The sequence below is a fragment of the Haliaeetus leucocephalus genome, unplaced genomic scaffold (genome assembly GCF_000737465.1).
Source record: "Haliaeetus leucocephalus isolate CR32 unplaced genomic scaffold, Haliaeetus_leucocephalus-4.0 Scaffold217, whole genome shotgun sequence".
NCBI lineage: Eukaryota > Metazoa > Chordata > Aves > Accipitriformes > Accipitridae > Haliaeetus > Haliaeetus leucocephalus.
Genome location: NW_010972653.1, coordinates 8,746,054 through 8,773,316, shown reverse-complemented (window position 1 = coordinate 8,773,316; position 27,263 = coordinate 8,746,054). Strand labels below are relative to the sequence as shown.

The 27,263-nt window shown below is 41.8% G+C and overlaps 1 protein-coding gene across 4 annotated transcripts; it reads left to right on the top strand.

Annotated features, from left to right (window-relative positions):
* COLEC11 (collectin sub-family member 11) lies at positions 1-27,263 on the top strand. 4 transcript variants are annotated; one of them, XM_010566706.1, is made up of 7 exons: positions 1-52; positions 3,251-3,406; positions 9,129-9,200; positions 24,342-24,413; positions 25,139-25,192; positions 26,565-26,660; positions 26,835-27,263. In XM_010566706.1, the coding sequence occupies exons 2-7, from the start codon at positions 3,277-3,279 to the stop codon at positions 27,224-27,226; spliced, it is 816 nt and encodes a 271-aa protein (XP_010565008.1). In that variant the 5' UTR covers positions 1-52; positions 3,251-3,276; the 3' UTR covers positions 27,227-27,263. The 4 variants fall into 4 exon arrangements, with proteins under 4 accessions (XP_010565008.1, XP_010565009.1, XP_010565010.1 ...); XM_010566707.1 differs by lacking the exons at positions 1-52; positions 9,129-9,200 and having other exon boundaries at positions 3,277-3,406; positions 26,835-27,226; XM_010566708.1 differs by lacking the exons at positions 1-52; positions 24,342-24,413 and having other exon boundaries at positions 3,277-3,406; positions 26,835-27,226.

The window sequence follows — 27,263 nt, the reverse complement described above, 5'->3', positions numbered from 1 at the left end:
TAATAAACCTCTTCTCTCTTGGCAACTGAGGCAGATTCCCTAAAGCTGACAGGTCTCAAAAGTTGTTTTGAAATTATTGTGCTGTTTGCATTTGAATGTTTCCATTACTAATAGGAATAGAGGCATTTTGCTAATTGTTTTTTTAAAGGAAAGGCCGTGTAAATGCTGCTTTTTCCTTGTCCTCACATTTTTTTTCACAGCTTTCAGCTTAGGCTGATTTAATGGCCGCCATTGTAAGTGCTGCAAATTTGACTCCTGACCCCTGCATAGACAGTGAGAAAATATTTATACTTTTGCAAGTGCTTAGCTTCTCTAGGCTTCTCTCTGGCATTGGTTTTACCAATGCTGAGGAGACTCCAAATACCAGGGCTAAGATAGTGTTTGAAAAAAACAGGCTGGTGCCTTTTTCTGAGGACCAGTTTCAGTGGGATTTAGTTTTCTAAATGCCTTTATGAATCTGAGTCTGAAAGGGCTTGAAGGTAGGTCAGAAAGGCAAGGAATTTTCCAGGATTTTAAAATGAAAGGTACTGCTGTAGCACATATCTGGAGATCAAATGCTTATTTCAATCATATAACACAATTTTAGCTGCAGAAGAGAAGGTTCCTTTTTGAAGCAGAAAAGGTAGAGAAAGTGATATCCAAAGTGCTTTTGGTTTGATTTCTACTACTACTGTGTCCCTTTATGGCAGCTGCAGACTCTATAAAGTATTTAATTTGCAACCTCTTCCGAGATTTCTTCTGTTAGTGGCTCTTCTGAGACCAAGGTAATTTCCCGAGTATTCATATAGGTCCAGGTGTTGTGACCTGACTGACACTAGGAAGCTCCATTTTCTAGACAGTCCATTTTCTCTGCAAGTTGAGCTATCATGAAGTAGGATGAGGTGTATCCCCTGTGTCTCTGAGGCTTGTAAGCCCTGCAGCAGCAGCAGGCAGTGGGGAATGTGATGAAGCTTTGTTGGAGGTTTTGTTTTTCCCAGAAAATCCTTCATGTCTGGCTGCTGAGCAGAGCCACCAAGCAGCCCTGACAGTTCTCGTCTCATCTCTGAGCTGTGTAGGAGTTTGCAAAGGCAGATTAATATTTAACGTACCTGGAAGCTTTGAACTTTCAGTTGTAGTCTGGATACATCTAAAACCTCATAAAATGCAACCAGAGGAGGTGATGCTGCCTTTTTATTCACTAATGCAGAGACTGGAGCACCCTCCTAATTTCAATTCCTTCTTCTGTCTCAGGCCATTTAACTCCCCTCTCTGACTCATCTGTCGAGAATCCTTATCACTGGCCTGCTGGATGCTCATGCTGAAACCGCCTAATTTCCAGGCTTTCAGCTGTGTATCTGAACCACTTGGCTTGAAAGCCTCTTTGTCTTATCTTCTTCTGGATCCTGAAGTGCCCCCCCTACAAAGAAGAGGTGGGATGCCCTTCCCAGGCTGTCCTGCAGGCTGGTGGCTGGGTGCTCTCCTGGGCTGTGCGGTGGGAGCTGCAGGCAAAGGCAGGCAGGACTTGAGTGCCCTGTTTGCTCAGCCCACAGAGCACCCATGTGGCTGTCATCCAGGGTGGTCCAACTCCCTGTCCCTCAGAGGTGGCCACTGCTGAGGGTTAAACACCTACATTAAACGTTAAATGTCTGGAAGAGACTTCCAGGCATGAGTCTCTGCCATGTCCTCCTGGCTGGCTGAGGCAGCAACTCGCTGCTTTCCCACATAGAGAGTGTTGGTCCCTAACTTGGCATTGTGAAGCCTGTTCTTGCCATGGACCCTCTCACTTTCCGTTCTACAAGCACTGACTATTCAAGTGCCAAGACTGGCCCTAAAAGCCTTTGAAGGGAAGATCTGGAGAAACACTGTTCTCTGCAACCTTTCCTCTTGGCTAGTTTTTGTTGCTCCCTCTTTTGCTTGCTGACTGTTGTGAATCAAGAACTTGGCAAAAAGAGGCAGCACCATCCATTGCAGATACTGTGAGCTCCTCTAGGCCACAAAGTACACCAAGATGCAGTGCCTTGTACGCTGGGGTTAGGAATCTCCTTTTGGGGAGGTGTGGCCAGATTCAAGGGCAGTCTGCTGCCTTCTTGCTCCATCCCTTAAGTTTTGGTATCTGTTCCACCAGCTCATTCTCACCCTGAAGCTCCTTATTATCCTGTCTCTGCTGAAGGGCAGTTATGCCATCAGGCCATCCCCCAGATAACAGATCCACCCTCCTAGACCCCCAGCATGTTGAGACACACAGACCCATGTACTGGCCCCACACCTGTGCCTAATCCTACTTGGCCTATTTTTGAAGAGAATCAGGGAGTGGAGAGTAATATAGCCCAATCTTCTTGCTCTAGATATGAAATGCACATGTCTGTATTGTGGCTATAAAAGATGATATACAGGTGCTTTCTCTTGAAACCCTGATATGACTTTCAGCTTGTGTGTGTAGTACAGAACCTTGGTGAAAGAAGGACTGGAAAAACATATCAGAAGTACATAAATAACACTTTTGTCAAAGTGTCAGACCCCCTAAATATCGGCTTTTGATGGTCCTTTCACACAAACTCAATTTCTGTACTGTTGTTTTCTGAGAGACCTCTTCACAGCTGAATACCAGGCAAGCCATTTCACTTGTAGGCTTAAACAAGGGTATGTTTCAGAGGTGAATCTTTTCAGGATTTATTGAAGACTGAAGTAACTTCATTGCACGGTATAGTGGAATACTATCTGCCTTCCACCCTCAATGAGTTACATGAGGGCTATTGTATCAGACAATTTGCTGGGCACAATTTCAGTGCTCAGGTGGATGCGAAGTGAAATTTCAGGCCTTTAGGTTGGTCTTATTGTCTACTGAATTGCCTCTTTAGAGCAGTATATACTCTTTTTAAGTGGCAACTTAGTACTAACATCTTTCAGTGCAAGCCCATGTACTGTATTTTCTCCTTTGACCTTTCCAGATCCCTGCCTCCAATGAGAAATCGTGAACACAGAATTGCTTATTATTAGCATTGCTTAATCTCCTACTTCTTCACTAAATTTCTTCTGAGCTTTTATCTTACCCTGTCTAACACTAAAACAAGCTGCTGAATGCGCTGCTGCATGTTTCATGTATGTCTGTGGAACATACAACCTGCTTGGAGGACCTGCACACCTTCTTCTCATGCTGTGTGGCTTATGGCATGCAAAAATATATTGTATTTGTAGTAGGATGCTGCATATGTTCAGAAACTGTTGAAAGTCTTTGGAATTCTTATAACTGTTTATTCATTCTTTTGTTTAGGAGTCAGTGACCTGTAAGTGCTCATTATGAAGAGAGATCTGGTTTTCTTGGTGACTCTAATTAGCCTTGCCTTCCTGTCACTGCTAAGGTCTGGATATCCTCAACATATTGCAGAGGAGTCCTGCTCTGTTCAAATTCTTGTTCCAGGCCTCAAAGGTAATGTGGAAGCCTACTGCATCATTCAAATACTAATCCTTTCTTTCTAACAGGCTCATTTGCACCACTGACAGTTTCTAACAGAGACAAAGAAGGTGCCTTTGGCACCTTTGTCCTCTTATTTGTCCCATTTGTAGCCTCCTTAAAAATTACGTTTTAAGGTCCATAAGATGAACTTAAGTCTGTTAAAATAAACACGGTTCAGAGAAAGCATGCCAAAGTTTCCCAGACTTGCTCCTGATCAGTAGGGCTTGTTACTCTGATACACTGCCTGGTTGCTTTCTCTGTGTTTATACTTGGGAGTGGTGCACATACCCAAAAACCGTAAATCCAGGCCCTGCTTTGTACCTGGAGAGGTTTTCATTGCTATTTTGCAATGTAATGGGAAGTATTTTGTATTTTCTAGTCTTATGTTTGTGTTCCCTTGATTTTTTTAAATGCTTAAGTGCCTTTTAAAAGAAATAAAAAATTTAGGTTTTTAGCATTTCTATAGTTTCTGTGGACAAAAGCAACATTTTTACAAAATATGCACCCAAACTATTGCCCAAAAAAGGTGGCATAATAAATTATTGATCTGTTTGTAGAAAAAAAATATACCTTAGATAGGAAATCAGCAACTGGGAAGAATTAGCATTTTAAAGCAACAGCATCTATTATGGTGTGAAATCCCAGCCCTGTTTAGTCAGTAACAATAATCTCCATTATGGATGCTATGGTATTTCTACTGGAGTGTAACACCTGTGAGAATGGGGAAATACTTGTTAACTAAGGACAAAAAAACCCGTGAAAACTACCAGTTTATCATTAACAACAACAACAAAACCCACATTTTTTAAGAACTGCACAACTAACCTTCCAGGTTTTTACGCATTTTAGTATCACTAAACTCATCTAACAATATTGATGCCACTAATGTTATCTAGTACAAGCTTGGGCTTTACCCAGTTGCCTGAGGACCATAGTATGGACTGCAGGCGCTGTCTGTGCTGCTTAATTGATTGGTGAGTGCAAGGCCCAGTTCTGTCCTGCAGTTGTTCATAGAGTTAAATTGCAAGCACAGCCTGGCTACAGGTTTGGCTGTGGTGTAAGCTGCCCTCTCCAGACATTGCCCAGTTTGGATGTGGCTGCCCTGTGCTTGGAAGCAAGAGAATTGGGCTGTAGGGATGTGGGTTGTGCTTTGCCAATTGGCTTTAGGGCCAAAAAACTCTCCTGGTGTTTTTTTTTTTTATTGTAGATGCAGCTTTGGATGCCTGAACTGAACCAAAATCTATATTTTTTGATTTTACTTCAGTAAGTGGCCTCTGAAGTCTTAATAATATTTATACCTTCTGCAGATGTTCTAGTTAGAAAGAACAACAGTATATCCAGGCCTTCTGAGGTTTGATTAAGTCTTGAGTAAAGTTATTTCATTTGTTTGATATATTTGCTGTGAAAAAGGCATAAGATAGTGCTGTTGGTGTGATTCACAGAGAAGAACACAACCTACGTAAATATATGTTGTCTAAAGTTACATGGAAGATTGGTCAAAGGGTCAGACTCCACAGCACTGGGGACTGAAGCTTTGAAATGATTTTTCATTTCAAAGAAGTTGATAGGCTTTGACAAGTTTTGCAACTTCTTTGCCTTAGTTTTCTTATTTATGTAATCAGTCAAAATTAACATCTGCAATTACCATTTTTATGTGAGGACCATTATTATTATTATTATATGCAGCAGTGTTTTTTAAAACATATAAACAGTGCAGGACCCTGGCCCTTTGTCAGAAGGCAATACTGAGCCAGGAAACAACAGAGAAGCCTGAAAACCGTCATGTGTTAATGATTTCACTCTACTTCATGAGATGTAAGCCTTGCAAAAGTGAGAGAGATTGATGTACAAATTCAGTGAAGCACAAAATGGCCTGATACAGCCCTAGTTAATGTGAAATCCCTAAAAAGCGATCAATGCTCCAGCTACGCTGTTAGGGGGACTGCTCAGAGAATTGGTAATGAGATACTGCTGTCCCCCACTGGCACAACTCCAACCCATTTCAGTGGCCAAGGCTCCCTTTAAACTGAACATACACGTGGCCACGTGCCCAAATTTCGGCTCCCACACAGTTGGATTGGCTCACTGCGGCTTTTAGATCTGCCCCATCTCCTCCTCTGCTGGGCTGCTGGCAACATCTCCAATGATGGAGGAGCAGAGCCCTACACTGTTACTGTGCACGAGCCTGTCGGAATTTGGGAAAAATAGGTACAGGGAAGAAGGGGAAGAAATGAGGGAGACCATGGGATGTGTGAAAGGGAAAAAATAGGAGGAGAGGGTTAAGCCTAAGAAGTGGTGCAGAAAGTGGAGCCCAAATGGGGTGGTGAAGGAGAAAAGCACCAGGGAAAAGTACCCAAGGGTGTGGGAGCGTAATGGAGAAATGTTAGAAGAACAGGAAGAGATAAAGGGAAAAGAGAAAAGAAGGGCACAAAGAATGAGACTGATTGGAGAGACTGGAAACTAAAAAAAAAAAAAAGAAAAAGAAAAAAAAACCAAGAAAATGACAGAAAGCCAATTAGGACCCCACAAAATAAAAGGGAGAATCGGAAGCAGGATGAGATGAGAATGAAGGTGGAAATGAAAGATGAAGAAAGCTAGTAAAGATACCAAGAATAGAAAAAGGCACAAATGAGTTTAAGGTCAGCCACATAGGTCTTAGGGACTGATTTTCTTTTTTTTCTTTTTATAACCTCAACAGTATAAAAGAGTAAGATGAAATGTGGAAGGGAAAAATACAGTGGCTCTGAGAATCCAGACAGCAGACTGATCCCTGTTTTAGAAAGACAACAATATTAATAATGGGAAAAGTGTGTTGTGTGTGAAGAAGGGATAGATGATGAAGCCTCACTATATTGCTCACTCGTATTTTTGCCTAAAGTTTGGTTCCTTTTGATAGGCACATGAGATTGAAGTGACTACTATTGTGGAGAAAAAAATAACATGGAACAATCCTTCAAAGCTTAAATTCTGTTTGCCACCTTGTTTTGTCTCCCTTCTAGAATCTAAAGCAGGAATTGTCTTAGTAGTCTCAATGGCATACGATCCATACACTAGTTAATGCTATGTAAATAAAATAAAACCAATTTTTTTACGCCCACACTTGATGTGTCTACTCACACAGGGAGTACAAGTAATGGAAGAACATTATCACCAGCCAAGGAATGATTGATAGCTCATGTAGTTAATATTTGGTGTGCTATTTTCATTATGGTAGATGGTACAGCTCAAGGTAGGCAGGATGCAAACATAGAGACAAATTCTGTCCCAAAGAATTCAGAAAAGGAGGCAAATCGACAGCAATGATAAGATATATCATCTGAATTATGAAAGATCTCTCTCAGTGATGATGAGGGAAGCAGCCTGTAGCAATGTCAGGGTTGTGCCCGATACCTGTGATCCTGCTGTACCTCAGTTCGGTACCAGGGCTAAATTTCTTTTGGAGGTGTGGAGCATCACAATGCTGTGGAGCACTGCTTGCCCCAGCCGCGTGGGCAAGAGCTGCACTGTGCTGAGGAAGAAGGTACCCTTCCATGCAGTAAGGCTGGAGCAGAGAGCCATCCGGGAAGGGATGGAGAGGAGACGGAGCAGGAGGTATGACTGCAAAGAGACGCCAGAGCAGCTGGGTAGGGACCACAGTGCACTGATCCCAACCTCCTGCTCTGAAGTGTCTGGGTGTAACGTGCAGCACAGGGGCTGGAGACCAGAAGGGGGGTGCAGAGGTGTCTTTCTCTTAGTTCATTTGTTTGGTTTTTTCCTAATTCAGGAATCAAAAGTTAAAAGTTAGTGTTAATTGGTGATAAATTAAATTGATTGAAATTCCTTGACAGAAAACTGTTTTCTTGCCCATGACACCTGCACAGTCTTTGCTTCCTCAGCTTGCACAATGCTCAGGGCACGTACAGCAAAAGTAGGGACTTAAATACAGCAAAGCTGAACTGGACCACTGATCAGTCTCTCTTGGCCAAGGTCTTGCTGCTTAAAACAGCTGATAACAAAAAATGCAGAGTGGTCTGTAGCTGGGCCTGTAATGGGGTAATCTCCTCCCAGGGAATGTTTCTCAAACACCCCCACTAAGGAATGCAGTGTCATCTTATTACAGGAATAAATGCAGGCAAGTGTAATGGCCTGAAGCAAGAGTGATCTATTTTACTGATCCCTAATGCACAGCTTTCACTCTGAAGAACGGGTAAAGCAATAGGCTGTAATAGCCTGCTCTCAGCCTCCAGAGAGCAGGGAAAAGTCATTGTCAGGATTTATCTTTGGGAAGCAAAGAACTCATAACCAGCCCTGAGGAGTGAAAGGCAATCATACAAAGCCTACTGGTTACCTGATAATAAAAATGTGACGTTTGCAAATGTGCCAAATAATAGCCTGTTTCATACTAACAATATTATTCACTGGGGATTATGTGAAGTTTGTCCTCATTAAGGTCAGAGAATGGCCTATTTTTGCATGTCTGAAGGCAGGGAAGGTGGTCTGGAGTCTGCTGGCAGCCTGAAGAAGGAAAATATAACAGATGGAGGGGTGAGTTCAGCTCACAGCCACCTATGTCTACAATAAGGAGAGAGAGCTGGCGGCTGCATATTTGAAACGTGCCATGTTGTGGCTTGTTTTTACATGTAATCTCTATGGTCTCTCTCTGAACCACAGCTGCCAGCTATGCAAGAGAGCAGAGCTTGAGGAGTACATGGTAACTGTTGACTTTCCTGCTATGGTGTTCTCTTCAGCTTCCTGGAGAGCAGCTAATGCTCACTCTCCTCTGTAGAAATACAGCACTGGAGCATCAGGTGTGCTGTGCTAGCTCTGGCTTTTAGATCCTGGTGTTTTCTTTTCTGTGGAAGCCATAGAACTTTCTTCTCCTTCGTATAAATCTTTTTTGTAAAGGTGGCTATGTAAATCGTTCTTTAAACTTCTATTTGTTTAATAGATTTTAATTTTATGTCTATGGCAAACTATAAGAGTAGTACACTAGTAGGGGGGAAACAAGCTAAGCATCCCTAAATTTCCAATGAAAGGCACAAGGGAGGCAAACGTTTACAGAAACTGATGTTTAAATATGCTGAATAAAATAATGTGCCATGAGCCGTGTGTAAGTAAGTACAATGCACAGTGGTTCATACCACAGAAATTAAAAGGCACTGTATATAAATGAGAATATGGATTAGGAGGTACTCTTTCATGCTTAAAAATAATGCTCTAAATGACAGATGTAGCAATGCTTTCCTATTGGCCTCCGTAAATTGGATAAACTTTTTTCTTTTTCTTTTTTAATTTGAGATTATAGTTTAAGCCATTTTCACTTGAGACTTAAGCATGTCCTTAGCAGATACTCAGGAAGTGTTTAGTGAACACAGGCCCAGAAGTTTATGTGCTAAATTGGGGCCTAATTCTGAAGCTTCTACTTAAGTGAATTGTGCTGTTGGGCTTTTTGGAGGTTGATGATATGAGTAACATCCACAAAACTAGACCTATTGTATGAGACTTCAGTAATATATGTCTATGTCAACTGCAGGAAACTCTATTCTCCACACATCAAGTAAAGCTGTTAAGTCAGATTGCATCTGCTTTTATTTTTTCCTCTCTTGTTACAGTAGGTTTTTATTTTCATTGGGGAGAATGGCACTCTTGTCACTGCCACCAACGGAAAATAGTCCTGGTTTAATGTGATTCTTCTTGTTTCCTTTTGTATCAACAGGAGAGGCTGGAGAAAAGGGGGAGAAAGGTGCTCCAGGTCGTCCAGGCAGAGTTGGGCCTCCAGGAGAGAAAGGTAACTTTGTTAAAGAAGATGTTTTGAAAGTCATTCCTCACCAAATGCTGCCTTTTCTTGTGAGGCGATGATGATGGGGCTCCTCTCTCCTTTTGCTGGGTGACTAAATCATCCTTGGGCATTTTCCTGTACCTTTGTTGTGGTTTAACCCCAGCCGGCAACTAAGGCCCACCCAGCCACTCGCTCACTCCCCGCTGGTGGGAGGGGGGACAACTGGAAGGGTAAGAGTGAGAAAACTTGTGAGTTGAGGTAAAGACAGTTTAATAGGTGAAGCAAAAGCCACACACGCAAGTGAAGCAAACCCAGGAATTCATTCACCACTTCCCATGGGCAGGCAGGTGTTCAGCCATCTCCAGGAAAGCAGGGCTCCATCACATGTAACCGTTACTTGGGAAGACAAACACCATCACTCCAAATGTCCCCCCTTCCTTCTTCCCCCAGCTTTACATGCTGAGCATGACGTCATATGGTGTGGGATATCCCTTGGGACAGTCGGGGGCAGCTGTCCCGGCTGTGTCCCCTCCCAACTCCTTGTGCCCCCCCAGCCTCCTCACTTGTGGGGTGGGGTGAGAAGCAGAAAAGCCCTTGGCGCTGTGTGAGCACTCCTCAGCAATAATGAAAATATCCCTGTGTTTTCAACACTGTTTTGGTCACAAATCGAAAATATAACACCCTACCAGCTACTATGAAGAAAATTAACTCTATCCTAGCCAAAACCAGTACAACTGTGTGCACTCATTGGTAGACTGACTATTGCTTTCTGGTAAAAAAGGTTCATTTTGGAAAAAAAATAATTCCTGCTTTTGAAAAAGGTCTCTGTGAAGAAAGGCATCGTAATGTCTTCTTCATAATTTGCCTTCTGCAAATGAAGACCTCACATTAGATCAGAGAGAAAAATCATGAGGCTCAGTTTTCTTGTTTCCTTTTGTTTGTAAATGTGAACACTCACAATACTTCAATTAAAGCCATGAAGGCAATAAGCCATAATAGGCAGAAATGGTAATGAATGATTCCACATTTTTTGGATCACAGTTCAGTAATATTTATCAAAAGATGATGGCAGCACTGTTTGCATTGTAGTTCAAAAATATTTGGAGCTCTTGAGAGGAATCGTGCTCAATAGTATTCAGTTATACAGCTGAGAGAAACGTGACATTTCTGTCTTGCAGGAAATTCTGTCTTCACATTTGTTTTTCTCCTGAAGCAAGGAGGAAATTTGACCTTCATAAGTTTTCCAGGAGATGCACATTCTGAAAAATTCACATTTGGAGTAGTCAAAACCTTTTATTTCAATATTGAAATTAAACATGTGACACTCTTGTCATCAGAATGATGGAGTGAGTTAGTTTTTACTGAACTGAATTTACAAGCTTACATTCAAAGCAATCACAGTGGTAATTTATACTTCCTTATGATGATGCGTGATCTGTTATGTAGTTCTTTTGGGCAATTACAGGAGTCTGATACCTGCAGTTTTCTCTGGGACCAAAATCCATAGCTAAAGCTCTTCCCCCTACAATGCATTGAAAAATGTATACCTCCCATGAGGGGGGTGTGTGTTCAGTCAGTGTATTTCCCTTATGGAGATGTACCTTTCAAGGACGACTCTTAGAAAAAACTACCGGAGACTGAAATTTCAACTCTTGCAAGGTAATGCAGCATGAAGAGAAGTTAAAGTACCCCAGAATAATATAGGTTAAAAGGTCATAAAGAGCTCATCTAGTCCAATCTCCTGCTCAGAACATGGCAGACTTCAACTTTGATGAGGTTGCTCAGGGTCTTGTCCTGTAGACTTTTGAAAATCTCCGAGGATGGAGATTCCACATCCTTTTTTATCTGTCTGTTCATCAGTGTCATCATGAAAGGCCTTTTCCTTAGGGCCAACTGAAATTTTTCTTGTAACTTGCGATTGTTGCCTCTTGTCCTTTCGCTGTGTGTCTCTGAGAAGAGAAGGCTGCATCTTCTCTACAAACCACTTGTAGGTAGTGGACAACTGCAATTAGGTCCCCCCTTATGTTTCTCTACTCTATGCTAAATAAAACCATCTTCCTCAGCTGGACTCCAGTTTGCTTCTCTTGTATGAGGCCCCAAAATTCCCTGTGTCCTTTTAGGCAAAGGAGTTTTTTAGCTAGCCATTGGTCAGCCTTCATCAATGCATCGCAGGTGAGGAGCTTAGCATCTCTCTGAACTCATGATATTCCTGTCAATACATTCCTGCAGCTTGTTGAGCTCCTCCTGTCCAGCAGCGCTGCCCTCCAGTGCACCAACCACTCCTGCCAGCATGGGGTTTCTTGCAGACTCACAGAGGATCCTTCCACTTCTTCCTCCCTGGCACTGCTGGACTGGTTCCAGAGGAATGGCACTCATTATCAGCTGCTGATTAGACTTTGGCAGCCTTGCAACAGCATCAGCACCCTTGAATGCCTTCTGGCCAGTGCCATAGACCAGTGTACATCCAGGTGAAGTGGTCCCTAACTCAATCATCCTCTACCATGAGTAGCATGTCCTCCCCAGATCCTTGCTACCAGACATGAAGAACTGGGAGGTCATAGAGCAGACCTTGCCAGTAGAGACCAAGGCAAAGAAAGCACTAAGTACCTTAGCCTTTTCTGTGTTCTTTGTCACCAGGTTGCCTTCCTCCTGAGCAGATTGCCCATGTTATCCTTGGTCTCTTTTTTGCTGCTGCCTTACGTGTACTGTCTTTCATGTTGTCCTTCATACACCTAGCCGAGGTGAACTTTGGCCTTCCTGACTTCATCCCTGCATGCCTGGGGAATACTTCTATATTACTCTTTGGTAGTCTGTCCTGGTATCCACTTCCTGTATGGTTCCTTTCTGCATTTGGTCTCAGTCAACAGTTCCCTGTTCAGCCAGCCGGCCTTCTGCCATATCTGCTTATTTTCCTGCACACTGCAATGGATAGTTCTTGTGCTTTAAGGATATTAATGTTCCTTAAGACTTAGAAGCTTTTTCTGGCCCCCTTTGCACTTCATAGCAGCCTCCAGTAGGATCCTGCCTATGAGTTCCCAGAACAAGCCCAAGTCCAGAAGTCCAGGGCTTTTATCCTGCTGCTTGCCCTCCTCACTTTCCTCAGAATCTTGAAAGCTGTCATCTCATGAAGGCAGTCATGGTCACTGCAGCCAAGGCTGCTGTTGACCGTCATATCCACAACCAGAGGCTATGTGAATAACAAGTCTAGGAGACTACCAGCTGTAGCTAGAAACCAGTACCTGCATTAGGTAACTGTCCCTGTGGCACTTTCTGGACTGATTGCTTCTTATGGTGTTACTCTCCCAGAAGATGCTGAAGTAGCTAGCCTCCAATTATGGAGCTTCTTACAGTTAAAAGAACTCTTCACATCCAATCCTGCTTCTTGACAAGACTGTAATGAATACCCACCATGATGTTCCCCTTGCTGACCTCCACTCTAAATCTGACTTACATGCTTTCAACAGACCATACATTCAAGGTGCCCACTGTGCAGAGCATAACCCTTGGTGTGTCTTCCCTGCCTGTCCCTCCTAAAGACCCAATATCCATCCACTGCAGCACTCCTGTTGTTCTGGCTCTCCCATCGTACCTGCATGACTGATGTCATTAAATGGACTCTCAGTTCCTTCTGGTTTTTTCTCAGGCTGTGATCATTTTTGTACAAGTGTTTGAGATGGGCACTTGGTCATACTGCTTTCTCCTGGGGAGCTTGAGAGCCCCTCCCATTGTGCTGTATTGCATGTTTCTCTAGCTTGGCATTTTGTCAAATCAATTCAAAATGTTTTGGACCATCTCAGAAGTACTCTTTTTCAGTGAGGCCAATGCATAATGTAACATTTCATTTATGTACTTCATACTGCAAAACTGCATTTATTTGGAAAATCATTCTCATGAAGAATGCTTTATTAACTCTAATATTAATGATAATTTTCCAGTTTTCCATACCTCCAAAAGTCCAAAATTCTGATGAGACTGAAAGAAGAAACATTGAAGTGAAAATTCACTGCAAGAAAACATACTTGAAAAGGAAGAGAGGTGAAAGAAAATTGAATATTAATGCATACTATATCGGTATTTTTCCAGGCAGTGCTTTCAGGTTAAACACAGGCAGAATTTCTTACTGCTTCTGTAGCAACATATTTTTTCTGCTTTCCTTTGTGCATCCAGATTTGACTTGACACGTGTATGTTCTTGGAATATTTGGTAAACAGATTTATTTTAGCCTAGTAAGAAATTTCTACAAACAAGCTCATGTTTAAAATGAATTCTAATTAACTAATCTTTTCATTAATGCTGTACATTTTGTAGATATTTGTCTTCATCAACTCCTTTCCACAAATGTTTCTTCAAAGAAAAAGGAATGGTTACCTTAAAAACAATTTGGACAATATGGAGCAAGATTTCATCATGGTACCATATCCCATGTATTTTCTGAGTGTCATAGTGTTGACTGGATAAGCAAACACACTTCACAGATGTCATTTCTACTGTATGTAGAGGACACAGAAGGATATCCAGCCTTGACCTAGAAAAACCTTTCAGTCTCCTGACCTTTTAGTCTCTGGTTAACCTTCACAGTGTGTAGTGCCCAAACCTGAAGCTAAGCTTATGCATAAATACTTTTCTAGACTCTCAAGCTGAATAAGAGTGACTCAACTGTATACTCTCTTAGAGCAGTCCAAGGGTTTGTCTGTTATCCAGAAGCTGGAACTTTGAGGCAAAAGTAAAATGTAACAATATTCTTGGGAAAAATTATGTGAGCCGCTAACACTGAAATATTGAACACATTGATATCTGTTTCATATTTAGTTGTTCCTCTTATTTATGGCAGGGTAAGAACTGAGCATCATTTGGAGGTTGATAATTTGTTCACGATATTGTTCTCACAAATAACCAGTTCATGACCTTTTGCCTGGACAGATTATCTAATATCCATTCATGACCTGCTATTGGCTTTGCTTTTTTGCTCTGTTTTTGATGTCTTGATAGGCATACACCACTGATGTCCTTTGAAGTGCTGGTCAAGTATTTTAAAATCTTGGTCGGTGTAAAGCTCAGACCTGTGAGCTTTGTGGTTTGTTTTGGAAGGGACCTTAAAGATCATCTAGTTCTAACCCCCTGCCATGGGCAGGGACACCTTCCACTAGACCAGCTTGCTCCAAGCCCCCATCCAACCTGGCCTTGAACACTCCAGGGATGGGGCATCCACAACCTCTCTGGGCAACCTACTCCTGTATCTCACCACCCTCACAGTGAAGAATTTCTTCCTTACATCTAATTTAAATCTACCCTCCTTCAGTTTAAAGCCATTACCCCTTGTCCTATCACTACATGCCCTTGTAAAAAGTCCCTCTCCAGCTTTCCGGTAGGCCCCCTTTAGATACTGGAAGGCTGCTATAAGGTCTCCCTGGAGCCTTCTCTTCTCCAGGCTGAACAACCCCAAGTGTCTGAGCCTGTCTTCATAGAGGAGGTCCTCCAGCCCCCTGATCATCTTTGTGTCCCTTCTCTGGACCTGCTCCAACAGGTCCATGTCCTTCTTATATTGGAGGCCCTAGAGCTGAACGCAGTACTGCAGGTGGGGTCTTATGAGAGCGAAGTAAAGGGGGAAAATCACTTCCCTCAACCTGCTGGCCATGCTTCTTTTGATGCAGCCCAGGATATGGTTGGCTTTCTGGGCTGCAAGTGCACATTGCTGGACTTGCACACCTTCAGGTTCCTTAGATGGTCTCGAACCTGATCTTCTACAGTGGGCGCTTCTTTATTCTCCCAATCCCTGCCTTTGCCTTCTGCGACTTGGATGGTGTGGCTGGAGCTCTTACCAGTGAAGACTGAGGCAAAAAAGTCATCGAGTACCTCAGCCTTCTCCATATCCTGGGTAACCAGGTGCCCCGTTTCCTTCTGGAGAGGGCCCACATTTTCCTTAGTTTTCCTTTTGTCACCTATGTACCTATAGAAGCTTTCCTTGTTGCCCTTGATGACCCTGCCCAGATTTAATTCTATCAGGGCTTTAGGTTTCCTAACCTGATCCCTGGCTACTCGGACTATTTCTCTGTATTCCTCCCAGGTTACCTGCCCTTGCTTCCACCCTCTGTAGTCTTCCTTTTTGTGTTTGAGTTTGTCCCGGTGCTCCTTGTTCATCCATGCAGGCCTCCTGGTGTTTTTGCCTGACTTCTTCTTTGTTGGGATGCATCACTCCTGAACTTGGAGGAGGTGATCCTTGAATATTAACCAGCTTTCTTGGGCTTTATCCCATGGTATTCTACCAAGCAGATCCCTGAAGAGGCCAAAGTCTGTTCTCCTGAAGTCCAGGGTAGCGAGCCTGCTGTGCGCCCTCCTCACTGCCCTAAGGATCTTGAACTCCACCATTTCATGGTCACTGCAGCCAAGGCTGCCCTTGAGCTTCACATTCCCCACCAGCCCCTCCTTGTTGGTGAGAACAAGGTCCAGCATAGCACCTCTCCTCATTGGCTCCTCTATCACTTGGAGAAGGAAGTTATCATCAGTGCATTCCAGGAAGCTCCCGGACTGCTTATGCCCTGCCGTGTTGTCCCTCCAAGAGATATTGGGGTGGTTGAAGTCCCCCACGAGGACCAGGGCTTGTGAATGTGAGGCTGCTCCTATCTGTCTATAGAGGGCTTCATCTGCTCGGTCTTCCTGGTCAGGTGGCCTGTAGCAGACCCCCACTATAATGTCACCTGTCCCTAGCCCTCCCTTTGATCCTGACCCATAAGCTCTTGGTCGGCTCCTCATCCATCCCCAGGTGGAGCTCCATGCACTCCAGCTGGTCATCGACATAGAAGGTGACCGCCCCTCTCCCCTGCCTGTCCTTCCTAAAGAGCCTGTGTCCTTCCATTCCAACACTCGTCATAGGAGCCATCCCACCAAGTCTTTGTGGTGCCAATAAGACCATAGCCCTGCAGGCGTGCGCACGTCTCTAACTCCTCTTGGTTATTCCCCATGCTACATGTGTTTGCATAGAGGCATTTAAGTTGGGCCCCTGATGAAGCTGACTTACTGGCTGGCATTCCTTTGTGCTGCTCTTCAGGTGCTCTCCTGCTGACCTGTGATCCCCCTCCAGGCTCTGGGCATCTATTGCTGGCACTGGCATCAAACTGGTAGGAGTGGGATGGACTGAGGTTCCTCTCCCCTGGCAACTTTAGTTTAGAGCCCTCTTCACCAGCTTGGCAAGCCTATGGCGGAAGATGCTCTGGCAGATGGACCCCATCAGCCCCTAGCAGACCATGTTTCTCAAAGCGAGTCCCATGGTCTAAGTCGCCAAACCCCTGGCTGTGGCACCAATCCTGTAACCATTGGCTGATTCACCAGATTTGACTGGCACTTTCAAACTCTTTCCCTTTGACCGGGAGGATTGATGAAAAAACTACCTGTGCTCCAGAGTCCCTTAGCACCACTCCCAGGGCTCCTAGTAATCTTTCTTGATACTCTTCAGACTGCTCCTGGCTGTATCACTGGTGGCCACGTGAAACAACATCAGTGGATAACGGTCGGTGAACTGTACAAGGCTTGGTAGTCTCTCGGTGACACCCCTGACACGAGTCCTTGGTAAGCAGCACACCTCTCTAGAGAGTGCGTCGGGTCGGCAGATGGGTGCCTCCATACCTCTCAGAAGAGTCACCTACTACTGTCACCCATCGCCTTTTCTTATTTGCACTGCTTGTTATATGGGGAGCAGATTGGGCTGCCTCACTCAGCTCCAGTGTCTGCCCTGATGTGACGGGTCTTTCCTCTTCAGTCTGCAGAGCAGTGAAGTGGTTCTGCAAGGGCACCTCAGGCTTTGGGGGAAGTCTTTTCCTCCTGCTGGTCCTTGCCATTGCAAGCTTCCATTCTTCCGCATTATTACCCCCACTCCCTTCTATGTGTGTCGGTGCAGGGAGGGGGGCATTGGCTGTTTGGCCATGATCCAGGTACTTAACACATAGCTTAATGGATAATAAAAGATGGACAAAATTGTTGCCTCGCTTTGCATTTGCCCCTTTCTAAGAGCACACCTGGATGATCACAGCAGCCCTGTTTCTGTGCAGTAGCCTGTTAAACTGCAGTCACTGTGCTGACATGTGTTTGACCCCCTGTATTTCTATTGAAGCCTGATAATTGTCCTTTTGGGCTAATATTTGGCTCCTGTTGGTGGAAACTGCTAAATTTCATTGTATTTTTCTGCTATTTGAGTAATTGAGTACATGAGGGAGAAACTGTAATTCTTCTGCAACATTTGTAGAGTCTTCTACATTTGGTGTTAATTGACATGATCAGAATCACAGTAATCTTTTTTTTTTCTTTCCCCTTTCTTCGTTTCATTTCTAAAGCAAGTTCATCCTAAGAAAATGTGCTTAGTTTCTTTGAACTCCTTAAGTATATAATAATCAGTGAATAAATAACTTATAAAATAAATGGTTTTCTTATGGTATATTTGACCTGAAATGAACATCTCAAGATTAGAAAGTGCTGAAAATGTTTTTATCATATCCTTTCCTCATGATATTTTCAGATTTTGGTAGATCAGAAACTGATAAACATTAAAACCTTCTGGTGCTCACCTGAAATAAATCTGGTTCTGACTGTCCTGATGTTTCAGGGTGACATCAGACATCCTGATGTCTTTGGGCACTGACTAAGGTTAAATTCCACTTACTTTCCTCATTGCTTTTAATTAATTGTATAGGTCAATTATGATGCATAGCATGTCAGCAGAATATAAAACTGTATTGGCCTTATGTAAAGCGTAGAGCAGTGGATCAAGTACAATGGCTGATTCAGATGAAAGTAACGTGCACTGCAGTGCAAGTTTTGGGGTGTAAAGTTAATAGATGTAACTTTCCCCACTTGCACTGATTGCTGTACTGTGCACTCCCATGTTAGGAGTGAACTCAATTATTTAACTAAGTCATGATCCAATCTGTGAGGCCATAACTTGCATGTATACAAATTCCACACAGATATTTCAATAACAATACAATACTGGGAATATTCTCAGAGTAGCATGGATTCTGCTTATGAAAATCAAAATAAGGAGGAGAGGGTGAATTTACTGTTGGAATGCATAATCAAAGGAACAGCACATTAAAGGTGTGTTCTTCGAGACATTTTAATTTTCTTAGAGCCATAACCATTTGAGAATATTTTATTTTAGTATTTTAATTTCAGCCTTTATACGTTGTACTTCACTTTAATATAATGGTATGTGAAGCAGAGTCACATGCTATTCTTAGGCTTGGAGCTCAACTGTCTCTACCTTTGCAGTGTTAACACAGTGATTTTTGGCTTTTGCCAGCTAACACTTTCCCAGGCAATTCTTGGGCACGTTTTGAGAGCTAACACAATGAGCAGCTTGCAAGTGATTATCCTGGCTTGAAAAGTAAGACAATTTAATATCGTGGAGTGTGCCATTCTTGGCCACCTGGTTCTCATTGCCAGGGAACAGTCCCAGGCATTTAGTTTACTTGTACTGGCATAGCCTCTTAAGTAGGAGAGAAGACTCATTAATTTAACTGGATTGGAGCCAGAGTGCTCAGTCATTTGTATAATCAAATTCTAAAGAGAGGTAATAATATCTTAATTTATATTTTAGTATTACTGATTGCTCATTAATATGTAATCAATCAATCCTTTACATTTCTGAGTCAACTTTTACATGAATTTATTGCTCGCTAAGGAGTGCTGCAAGCAGGATTCCATATAAAAGTCCTGACATTGACAGTTGTGGATTCACAAAGTGGTTATCTGGTTCAAAACCATCTTTCAGTTCCACCTGAACTCAATAGGATTTTGAGAAAACCCATGCTAAACTGAGTGGACAAAAAGATGGCAGATGGGCTTCAGCGTAAATAAATATATTGCCTAGGGACATCAGGGTTGCATAATTTAATCCATATTTACAAGATACCAAAACCCGTAACTGTCAGTTAAAACTCAAGAACTGCTCTGAAGTCATTAGCAGCAGCCCCAAAGCCAACAAAACACTCCCCATCATCAGAAAAGATAGCAAGGACAAAACAAGAAGCTTATTTTTGCAGCTGATGTTGCTCTGTATAAAAGCCTGACATGCACTGTCTCAAGTAATGAGTGTGGTTCTGGCCTCTGTCTCTCACAAAGGGCATGAGAGGTTGGAGGGGGGCACCAGAAATGTGAAGAAGATGGAGGAGCTGCCTCATAAGGAGAAACTGGACAGATTGAGACTCTTGCATCTGTACAGAGTAGTCTGAGGAGGATGTGATCGAGATTACAGAATCACCAGATCCCATCATACCTGAACTAAGAGTCGCTCACTGAAACTGCTGGGGACTGATTCAGCAACTCCATCTGCAATGGACTGCAGATGGTGGCTGGGGTTGCGTGATCTCCCTGTATTGCACCTTCTGCTGCCACTGTGGGAATCAAAGTCTCGGGCTAGAGGGACCACTGGTCTGAACAAGCTTGGTATTATGTTGTTAAGGTAATTCTGGCAAGATATGTGTTTTATAAGGGCAGCTATTTGTATTTGTGTGCATCTGAATATAAACTCCCCCATTCAGGAATGGACCATACTATTTCCATTTCTTTTGTTTTGAATGTACTTTAAAATCCTTTAAACTTTGCTGCTGCCTTCATAGATTGGATTTTTCCTTCTTTAGTTTCCTTCGCAAATTTTCTAGCCTTTCTGATTTCTAGTCAGTATGGATTGATAATAGCTTCCTCTTTCCCCCCGCACCCTGTTTGTTATGCAAAGCTTTTAAAGTTTCACTTTGTCATTAAGATACCTGTCTAACATGAGTGGGATGGATCACTGCTGAGAAGTGTTTATTTCTCCATTGCCTACCAAGGGAGCTTAGAGAAATAGCTTAGACTAAAAACTTAACTTTCAGGTCGCTAATGCTGGGTGAAATTAATTTGGCCCAACTACATAAAATGCCACCAGGGATTATCCACTGTTTGTTCCTATAAGATCTAACTGTGTTGTAACCACTGTTCCTTAGCCAATCACTAACCTTCAGTGGTGTGGATAATTCAGATTATTTTGCATAAAGCAGTACTGTAGTCTATCAGTGTATTAAGAATTTTCTGATTTCCAGTTGCAAGTAGTTTTAAAAAGTTAAGTGTCCTGAACGTAGATTACTACCGTAGCATAACATCATTATATCCTTTAAAAATACTGCTCTCATTCAAGTCAGGCTAAATATTTGCATTGGGAATACTGACTGCTGCAAGACTAAGGAGGGACACTGGGGGAAAGACATTGTAATCTTGGTCTATATCTTGCATTCTTTTTCTAAGTATCCTCTGCAGATTGCCGTCAAAGACGGCACTAGAGTCAAGAAGCCTTTGCTCTGGTTTGGTACAATTCTACTTTCATTGTTAGTTAGATGTCCATGATGTCCACTATGTCAAATCATGAAGAATTTCTATCTGATTTATCTTCAAATCCTTAAGTTTGGGAAGTAAACTACTGCTGTCTTCCCTTTGACATGATTCAATTCAATTTGTCTGTAACATGGTGAATTTGTGTTTCTGCTAGATCTGTCTTTTTGTCACTTTTTCTTTTTTTAAGTAGTTTTATATCTTCTTGTCTGTTCTGATTATTCCTATCTGAAAAGATTGGCCTTATTGTATGAAGACCCCCATTTATAGTGTTGCACAGGGCCAAAGCCCTCATTTTTTCACTGGTTGTACAGCCCACCATTCATCTCTGGTATTTTATTTCTTCTCTTGTTTGTGGGCCTGAGAAGGCCACCAAGAAGATCATTTAGAATTTCCTTCTCTTCAGTTCCTTCCAAAATCCTTTAAGTCTCCTATAATTGGTTCCAATATATGCCACCTTCATCTGAGCGATGACAGATGACTTACTTTATATTCTCCATTCAAACTTTCTGTTAGATTTCCTATTTTTGGTCTATGGAGACTTAATTTCTTTCATTGTCCTCATTTATTTCGAGCTCTCACTTCCTGATTTCTTTAAGACTCTTTAGACTGCATTTTTGGCAATCATAGGGCCACTAAAAAAGACTTTACAAAAGGTATTAAAACTTTTGAAACCCTCAAGGCAGATGGGTCTCTCTTCAAACCTTGTGATTTATTCTGCAGAAGAGGCAGAATAAGCAAACCCCTGGAGTAGAAGCAGGGGTTAGTCACTGTAAGAGAAAACCAAATCCAAACAGTTCTTTTAATGAGCACAGGAGACTTAATGTATGTCTTCATTGTTTGAGATAACACACTTTTACTTCTGAGCAGATCACGTAGCTTCTACTGGCTATTACTGAGAAGTAGTTCATTTTCTGGGCAGTATTTATGAGAAAGAAAGTGAGTTATTTTATATATTGTATTTTATTTATGCATTAGTTCTATGTGTTTGTTTAATTTCAGGTGTAGCAGCCTGAAAAGAGAAAGCATTCAAACATCTGACAATCTGTTAGGGTAATCCCAATTCATAAATATCCAAAGTAAGAAAGGTCACTTTCAGAGCAACTTGATAAACTCATTACAAGCTGATACTTTAGAGATTTTCAAGGAAATAGCCTCTCAATATACTATATATATTGGATAAATATCCAATGGTAGCATTAGTACCTTTATAACCTGCACAGCCCAACAGATTACATCTTTAAGGCAAGCCGCGAATCTGTTCTGAATGTGAAGCTGTATTCCAGAAAGTAGATCTTCAGCTGGCTGAGTGGATTACTTCCATTCGTCCAGTAGGAATATATAGCATAATAGAAAAATAGTTTTGGTTTCTGGTAAAATTTCCTAATTAAGTCCATGTCCAGTAGTGAGTGAATTTGATCCTTGTTGGAAACAAAGGAAAATAATTTACTGTAGGACTTGCCAGTAATTAATTAGACCAACAAGCCATGCACATTCATTTTCTCTCAGTTCAGAGGAAATTATTTCTTCCTGACTCATGCCATCAAGTGACAGTTGCTTGAGACTTCACGGAGTAATATGGAGGACATCTCTTAGCCCAGTGGTGATCAGTTTATACTCTGAAAGTTGTTACTGATTACACTTTTAAGTTAAAGGTAATAATGAAACAGGTCATAAAATTATCCAGCTTTTAAAAAATATACAGAGGAAATATGTGACTGTCTGTCCAGTTGCAGTAACAACAGAGGGCAACAGATCTTCAGTTGTCATAGATCCACAGCTGAGACCGAGTTATGACAATTTACACAAGTTCAGTTGCTGGATCCCTGTGGTAGATTTTCCTCCTAACTTGTCTCAATTATTCCTTGCTCCTCTGTAGCCGAGCAGCACATTACAGCTGTTACTTTGAGCAAAGAAACGATCTTTTCAACAATCATTGAAACAACTGCATCAATATTTCCTAAAGCAGTCTCGGTCTTGGGTTTCTGCAGGATGGGAGCCTCAGAAGGCATTTATTTGGCTTCTCGTCCCTGTAGTCCCTCCATACCCGCTCTCCATTAATACTGTGTGGTAGGTACGGTGGGAAACCTATGTCATATGACGTAGCTGTAGAGCTGTGCTGCCTCCAGACCACGTTTCTCCTTGAAATCATGATACGAAGAGGCCTAAATCTGATGGCAGAGCATTGATTTGCTCAGGTGTTGCACCCAGGAAAGGGTATCACCTATGTACACTGAGATGCAGTATTATTTCCTGAGGCTCCTCAGGCCATAGGAACTGCAGCATCAGGCAAACTCTGCCAAATTCACTACCCAGTGAGTGTAACAAAATGATAGGTCTCGTTTCATAGGTCTCAGAAAGTCTGCCTAGAACAAATCAGGGAATCCTCTCTAAACCAATGCCAGAACCAAAGTGTCATTTAGAAATAATAATCTCACAAGCTTAGACTATGTAGTTTATTGACTATAAATGGCTTGGTTTAAGTGTGGTAAGCCTACTGTATTTACTCTGTTAGATGACTAGTGCTTATTAATTTCAGCTGCTGATCCCCTAAACCTGCGGATGAGCTCTGTAGACATGGGGTTGAATAAAGCTTTGCTATTATAAGCTGAAGTTCTCTCAGATTCACACCATTGAGATAATTATTTTTCATAATGTTTGGAGAATGCCATCCAGAAAAACCATGTGATGTAACAGGCAAGTTTTATCTGTTTTATTATTTGAGCTCTGGAGGAGGTCAGATCAATGGCATCAATACTTGGACTGTGGCACCCATTTTATTATAACAGTGCTTCAGCTTGGTTTGTGAAGACAGTGTTTGCGAAGAAACTGCCTGTTCCAGTGCAAATTCTGTTTCCCCTGAAGCCATTCTAATATTCACTTTACATCACACAGAAAAGTACAACTAATAGAAAAAAGGTCAAAGTCAGACAAAGTAAGTGAATCAAGCTGTCTTACATTAGATTTCTGGGTATGCCTCACGAGCACAGATAGGTGCCGGTGGCTGGTTCATGCAGATTTGTTGACTATTTCAGTTGAACTTAAGAGGTGGATAGTTGCCTTTTATTTGTAAAAACACAGCTGAGGAAACTGATTTTTTAGCAGCTCCTTTGCTACAACTGCACTTTGAAGTATTCTGTAGAACTGTCTTTAAAATTAGTAACATTCAGAATTGCTGGTTTTAGTCAGACTTTGTATGAACGTGCATCTGTCTGTGTATATATGTATATATGTCTATGTAAGATTTCTGTTAATTTTAATTTTTCAGTAATATGATGTTCAAATGCAAGAGCAAAGATTGAAGATGTGACTGCTTCCACAGTGCTTATATTGTATAAATAAGCCATTAACCCCAAATTCAGCCCTCAGTTACCGTGGAGCTACTGTATTAGATGAAACTGTCAGTTGTGCTTGGATCCTTTAAGTCTTCTTAACTCCATGATAGTTTTAATCCACTGATACATGTTTGAATGCAATCCCGCCTCATTTTCAACATAATTATGGCATGATCATCTGAGAGAAGTTTGTAAAAGCTTTTCCAGCAGCTCTCAGCCAAGATCCGTTTTCATTTACACCTGCATGCCTCATTAATGTCAATTGCTTTGCAAAGATTAAATCACTGTCTAGGTTGTTATACTAAGTTCTTCAGAAGGAGTGAGCTGGAACTCTAGAGTTCAATGAATATTGGGGATATAGCATGGTTTTGCTCATTGTAAAAATGTGTTGCAAGCATGCTAGAATCTGAATGAATCAGACTACATTGCTACCTTGTGTCTTTCATCTTTCTGTTATGTATAGGAGAAATGGGGGACAAAGGACAGAAAGGCAGCATGGGACGGCATGGAAAAATTGGTCCTATTGGTTCAAAAGGTATGCTTACTTCAATTGTTTCTCCATTTGTGTTTCAGATGAAAAATCTGTCATCATTTATGTTTGAGAAAAGTTTAAGGGCTTGAAAAATGGTTAACAAGTCTTAGAGTTTACCACAACAGGGAGTTTCTCACACTGTAGTCAGCCACATGACTGACATCTCTCAGCCAGTTACCTTTTGCTCTGACAGCAGTATATTTAGCCTTAAACCAGGGTGAGAATCCTGGTTTAAGGCTAAATAAAGAACTTTGTGCACCATCACACAAGTGTGGACAGTTAAGAGAAGCAGATGGGAAGTTGCACTGTATTTTGGCAGACTTTTAAGAGCCAGAAGACTTGTATTCTAATCTTTCCTACCCCTATAGGCTTCCTATGTGACTTTGGTTAAGTCATTTGAACCAGTGTTTACTCAAGCATCTAGATTATGAATCTAGATTTAGGCACCAGTGTAGCATATCCAGCCCTTTTCCCTCTACAGCATCTGAATTTCTGTGAAGTACATGAATGTCAAAAAAAGGATATCGATACATATTCTTTGTGTTCAAATTTCATAGCTTTGTCTGGCCTTTATTGTGGAACAACTATGATAGAAAAATCTTTATTTTTGCTTGAGCATATTTCTACTTTCCACATTTGAATGTTACTAGAGAAAAAATCAACAAGTGCTAAATGAACTGTTGACCAAAAAAGCTGCCTTAAATTTATATTCTTTTTCATGTCTTTAGGTGAAAAAGGAGATAATGGTGACATAGGACCACCAGGTCCTAATGGTGACCCAGGTAATCCATGACACACCTTGTATATGTGAAGGATTTTACAAGATGCATGCATCATCACCAAAAATACATGTCTGTTTACATATGGGGGAAATAATGAAAAATTAAATATTTGTATAGGTACTGTAATATTTCACTGTAATATTTTCAAATTACTTAAAATTATTGACGCTGCAGTAGTTGCGGGACTTGTAGTATATTTGTTGAAACATGTCTCAGAACTCCTCAGAGGTGTGATCACTCCAGAAGACTAGCAGGAACTGAAGTGCAACCATCCGTATCATTCATCACCAGGGCAAAGGGACATCTCTTCATATCCCACTATGGCTCCCAGCCAACACAAAGGAGCAGGTTGGAAGTTCCTGCCCTTCCATGGATTATTGTCATAGGAGCAGGAGATTACCAGAAATACAGATCATCCAGAGAAAAAGGTGAAAGCCTGGCATAAGAAGTGTAAGCCTTACAAAAGTGGCAAATTCAGATTTTACCCAATTTTTCTCTTCCTGGCAGGGTGCACTAGGGGTGCACCAATTAGTTTTCTCATGAGAACATACTTTGTCGCTCTAATTCTTGAGCCAGAGTACCATATACCTAGTCATCAAGCACAGTTTTGCAGTGTAAGTACCCTGTGCTTAGACTGACTTAAGAAACCTAAGCTGAGTAATTGGGTAGTCAAATGCAGATTTGAATAATTACACACAGAACTGGAAACCATAATTGATCCTCGTTTTGAGATTTGAGCTCATAGATGTAACAATTATCCTTTTAGTATTCTCATTCAGATTATCTTTGTCAAACCAAAATCAATTTGGGTTAATAGACGGTTTTCTATTGTCTTATTTTATTGGAAGAAGTACCATAAATTCTGTACTTTCAAAAGTACAGAACTACATTTTGCAGGTAATTATGTGCATTACATGGTTGGAACATTAGCCTTTTGGATCTGCTGTGTTATGTTCCTTGTGAGGAGCAGGCGCAATGTGCTGTGCAGATTTTTGCTGTGGAAAAAGTGCTCTTTGGAGAAGACTGAAGAGAATAATTTTACTCAGAGTGGGAAATTTTAACAAATGCTTTTAGTAAAAAAAAAAAATCTGTTTTTTGGGTTTTTTTTTGTTTTTTTTTTTTCCCCAGGGAATATCTGTCTGTGTTTAGGTTAGCACTAATGATGCAGGGCTGAAGCTTCATGGGAAGTGAACTGAGCTGCTCTGGATAGGCTCAGACACCCATGAGAACCATACGATGGTGCAGGGTAGCAAAGGCTCTAGGTTTCTGTCTGTTATTTGCATATATTGTCCTGAAACCAGGACAAATTGTTTAGATAATTATTGAAATTAGCTAGCTTTTTTGATTTTGGTGTATTTGTATCATTTCACAGGCATCCCCTGTGAGTGCAGCCAGCTAAGGAAGGCTATCGGTGAAATGGATATCCAAGTGGCCCAGCTGACAACAGAACTAAAATTCATAAAAAATGGTAGGTTAATTTTATATAAATATTTTCTTTTCTTGTTGCTTCATTTTACCGGTGTAATTGCTCGTAGAGAGTGTCACCGTTCCGCATCTGATTTGTGAAGCTATTTTGGGGTGTACAGTAACTTGGTTTATAGAAATGCGAGTGCTCACTTTTCAGCACTGCCCTCCCCCGCAGCTGTTGCTGGTGTGCGTGAGACAGATAATAAGATATATCTGCTGGTGAAAGAAGAGAAGAGATACAAGGAAGCCCAGCTCTACTGCCACGGAAGAGGAGGGACCCTGAGCATGCCCAAGGATGAGACTGCCAACAATCTCATCGCTTCGTACATCAACCAAGCCGGGCTCACCAGAGTTTTCATCGGGATTAACGACCTAGAGAAAGAGGGAAATTTTGTCTATTCTGACCGATCGCCCATGCAGACCTTCAACAAATGGCGCAGTGGGGAGCCCAACAATGCTTATGATGAGGAGGACTGTGTGGAGATGGTGGCTTCTGGAGGGTGGAATGATGTTGCTTGTCATATTACCATGTATTTTGTGTGTGAATTTGACAAAGAAAATGTCTAAGCTTGTCTGCTCTTTCTTTTTTTAAGAAAAGTTTTTA

Coding starts and splice junctions, on each gene's coding strand:
- COLEC11 (XM_010566706.1), top strand. CDS start 3,277: ATGAAGAGAGATCTGGTTTTCTTGGTGACTCTAATTAGCCTTGCCTTC. Junction 3,407..9,128: donor TCTTGTTCCAGGCCTCAAAG/GTAATGTGGAAG, acceptor TTGTATCAACAG/GAGAGGCTGGAGAAAAGGGG. Junction 25,193..26,564: donor AGGTCCTAATGGTGACCCAG/GTAATCCATGAC, acceptor ATCATTTCACAG/GCATCCCCTGTGAGTGCAGC.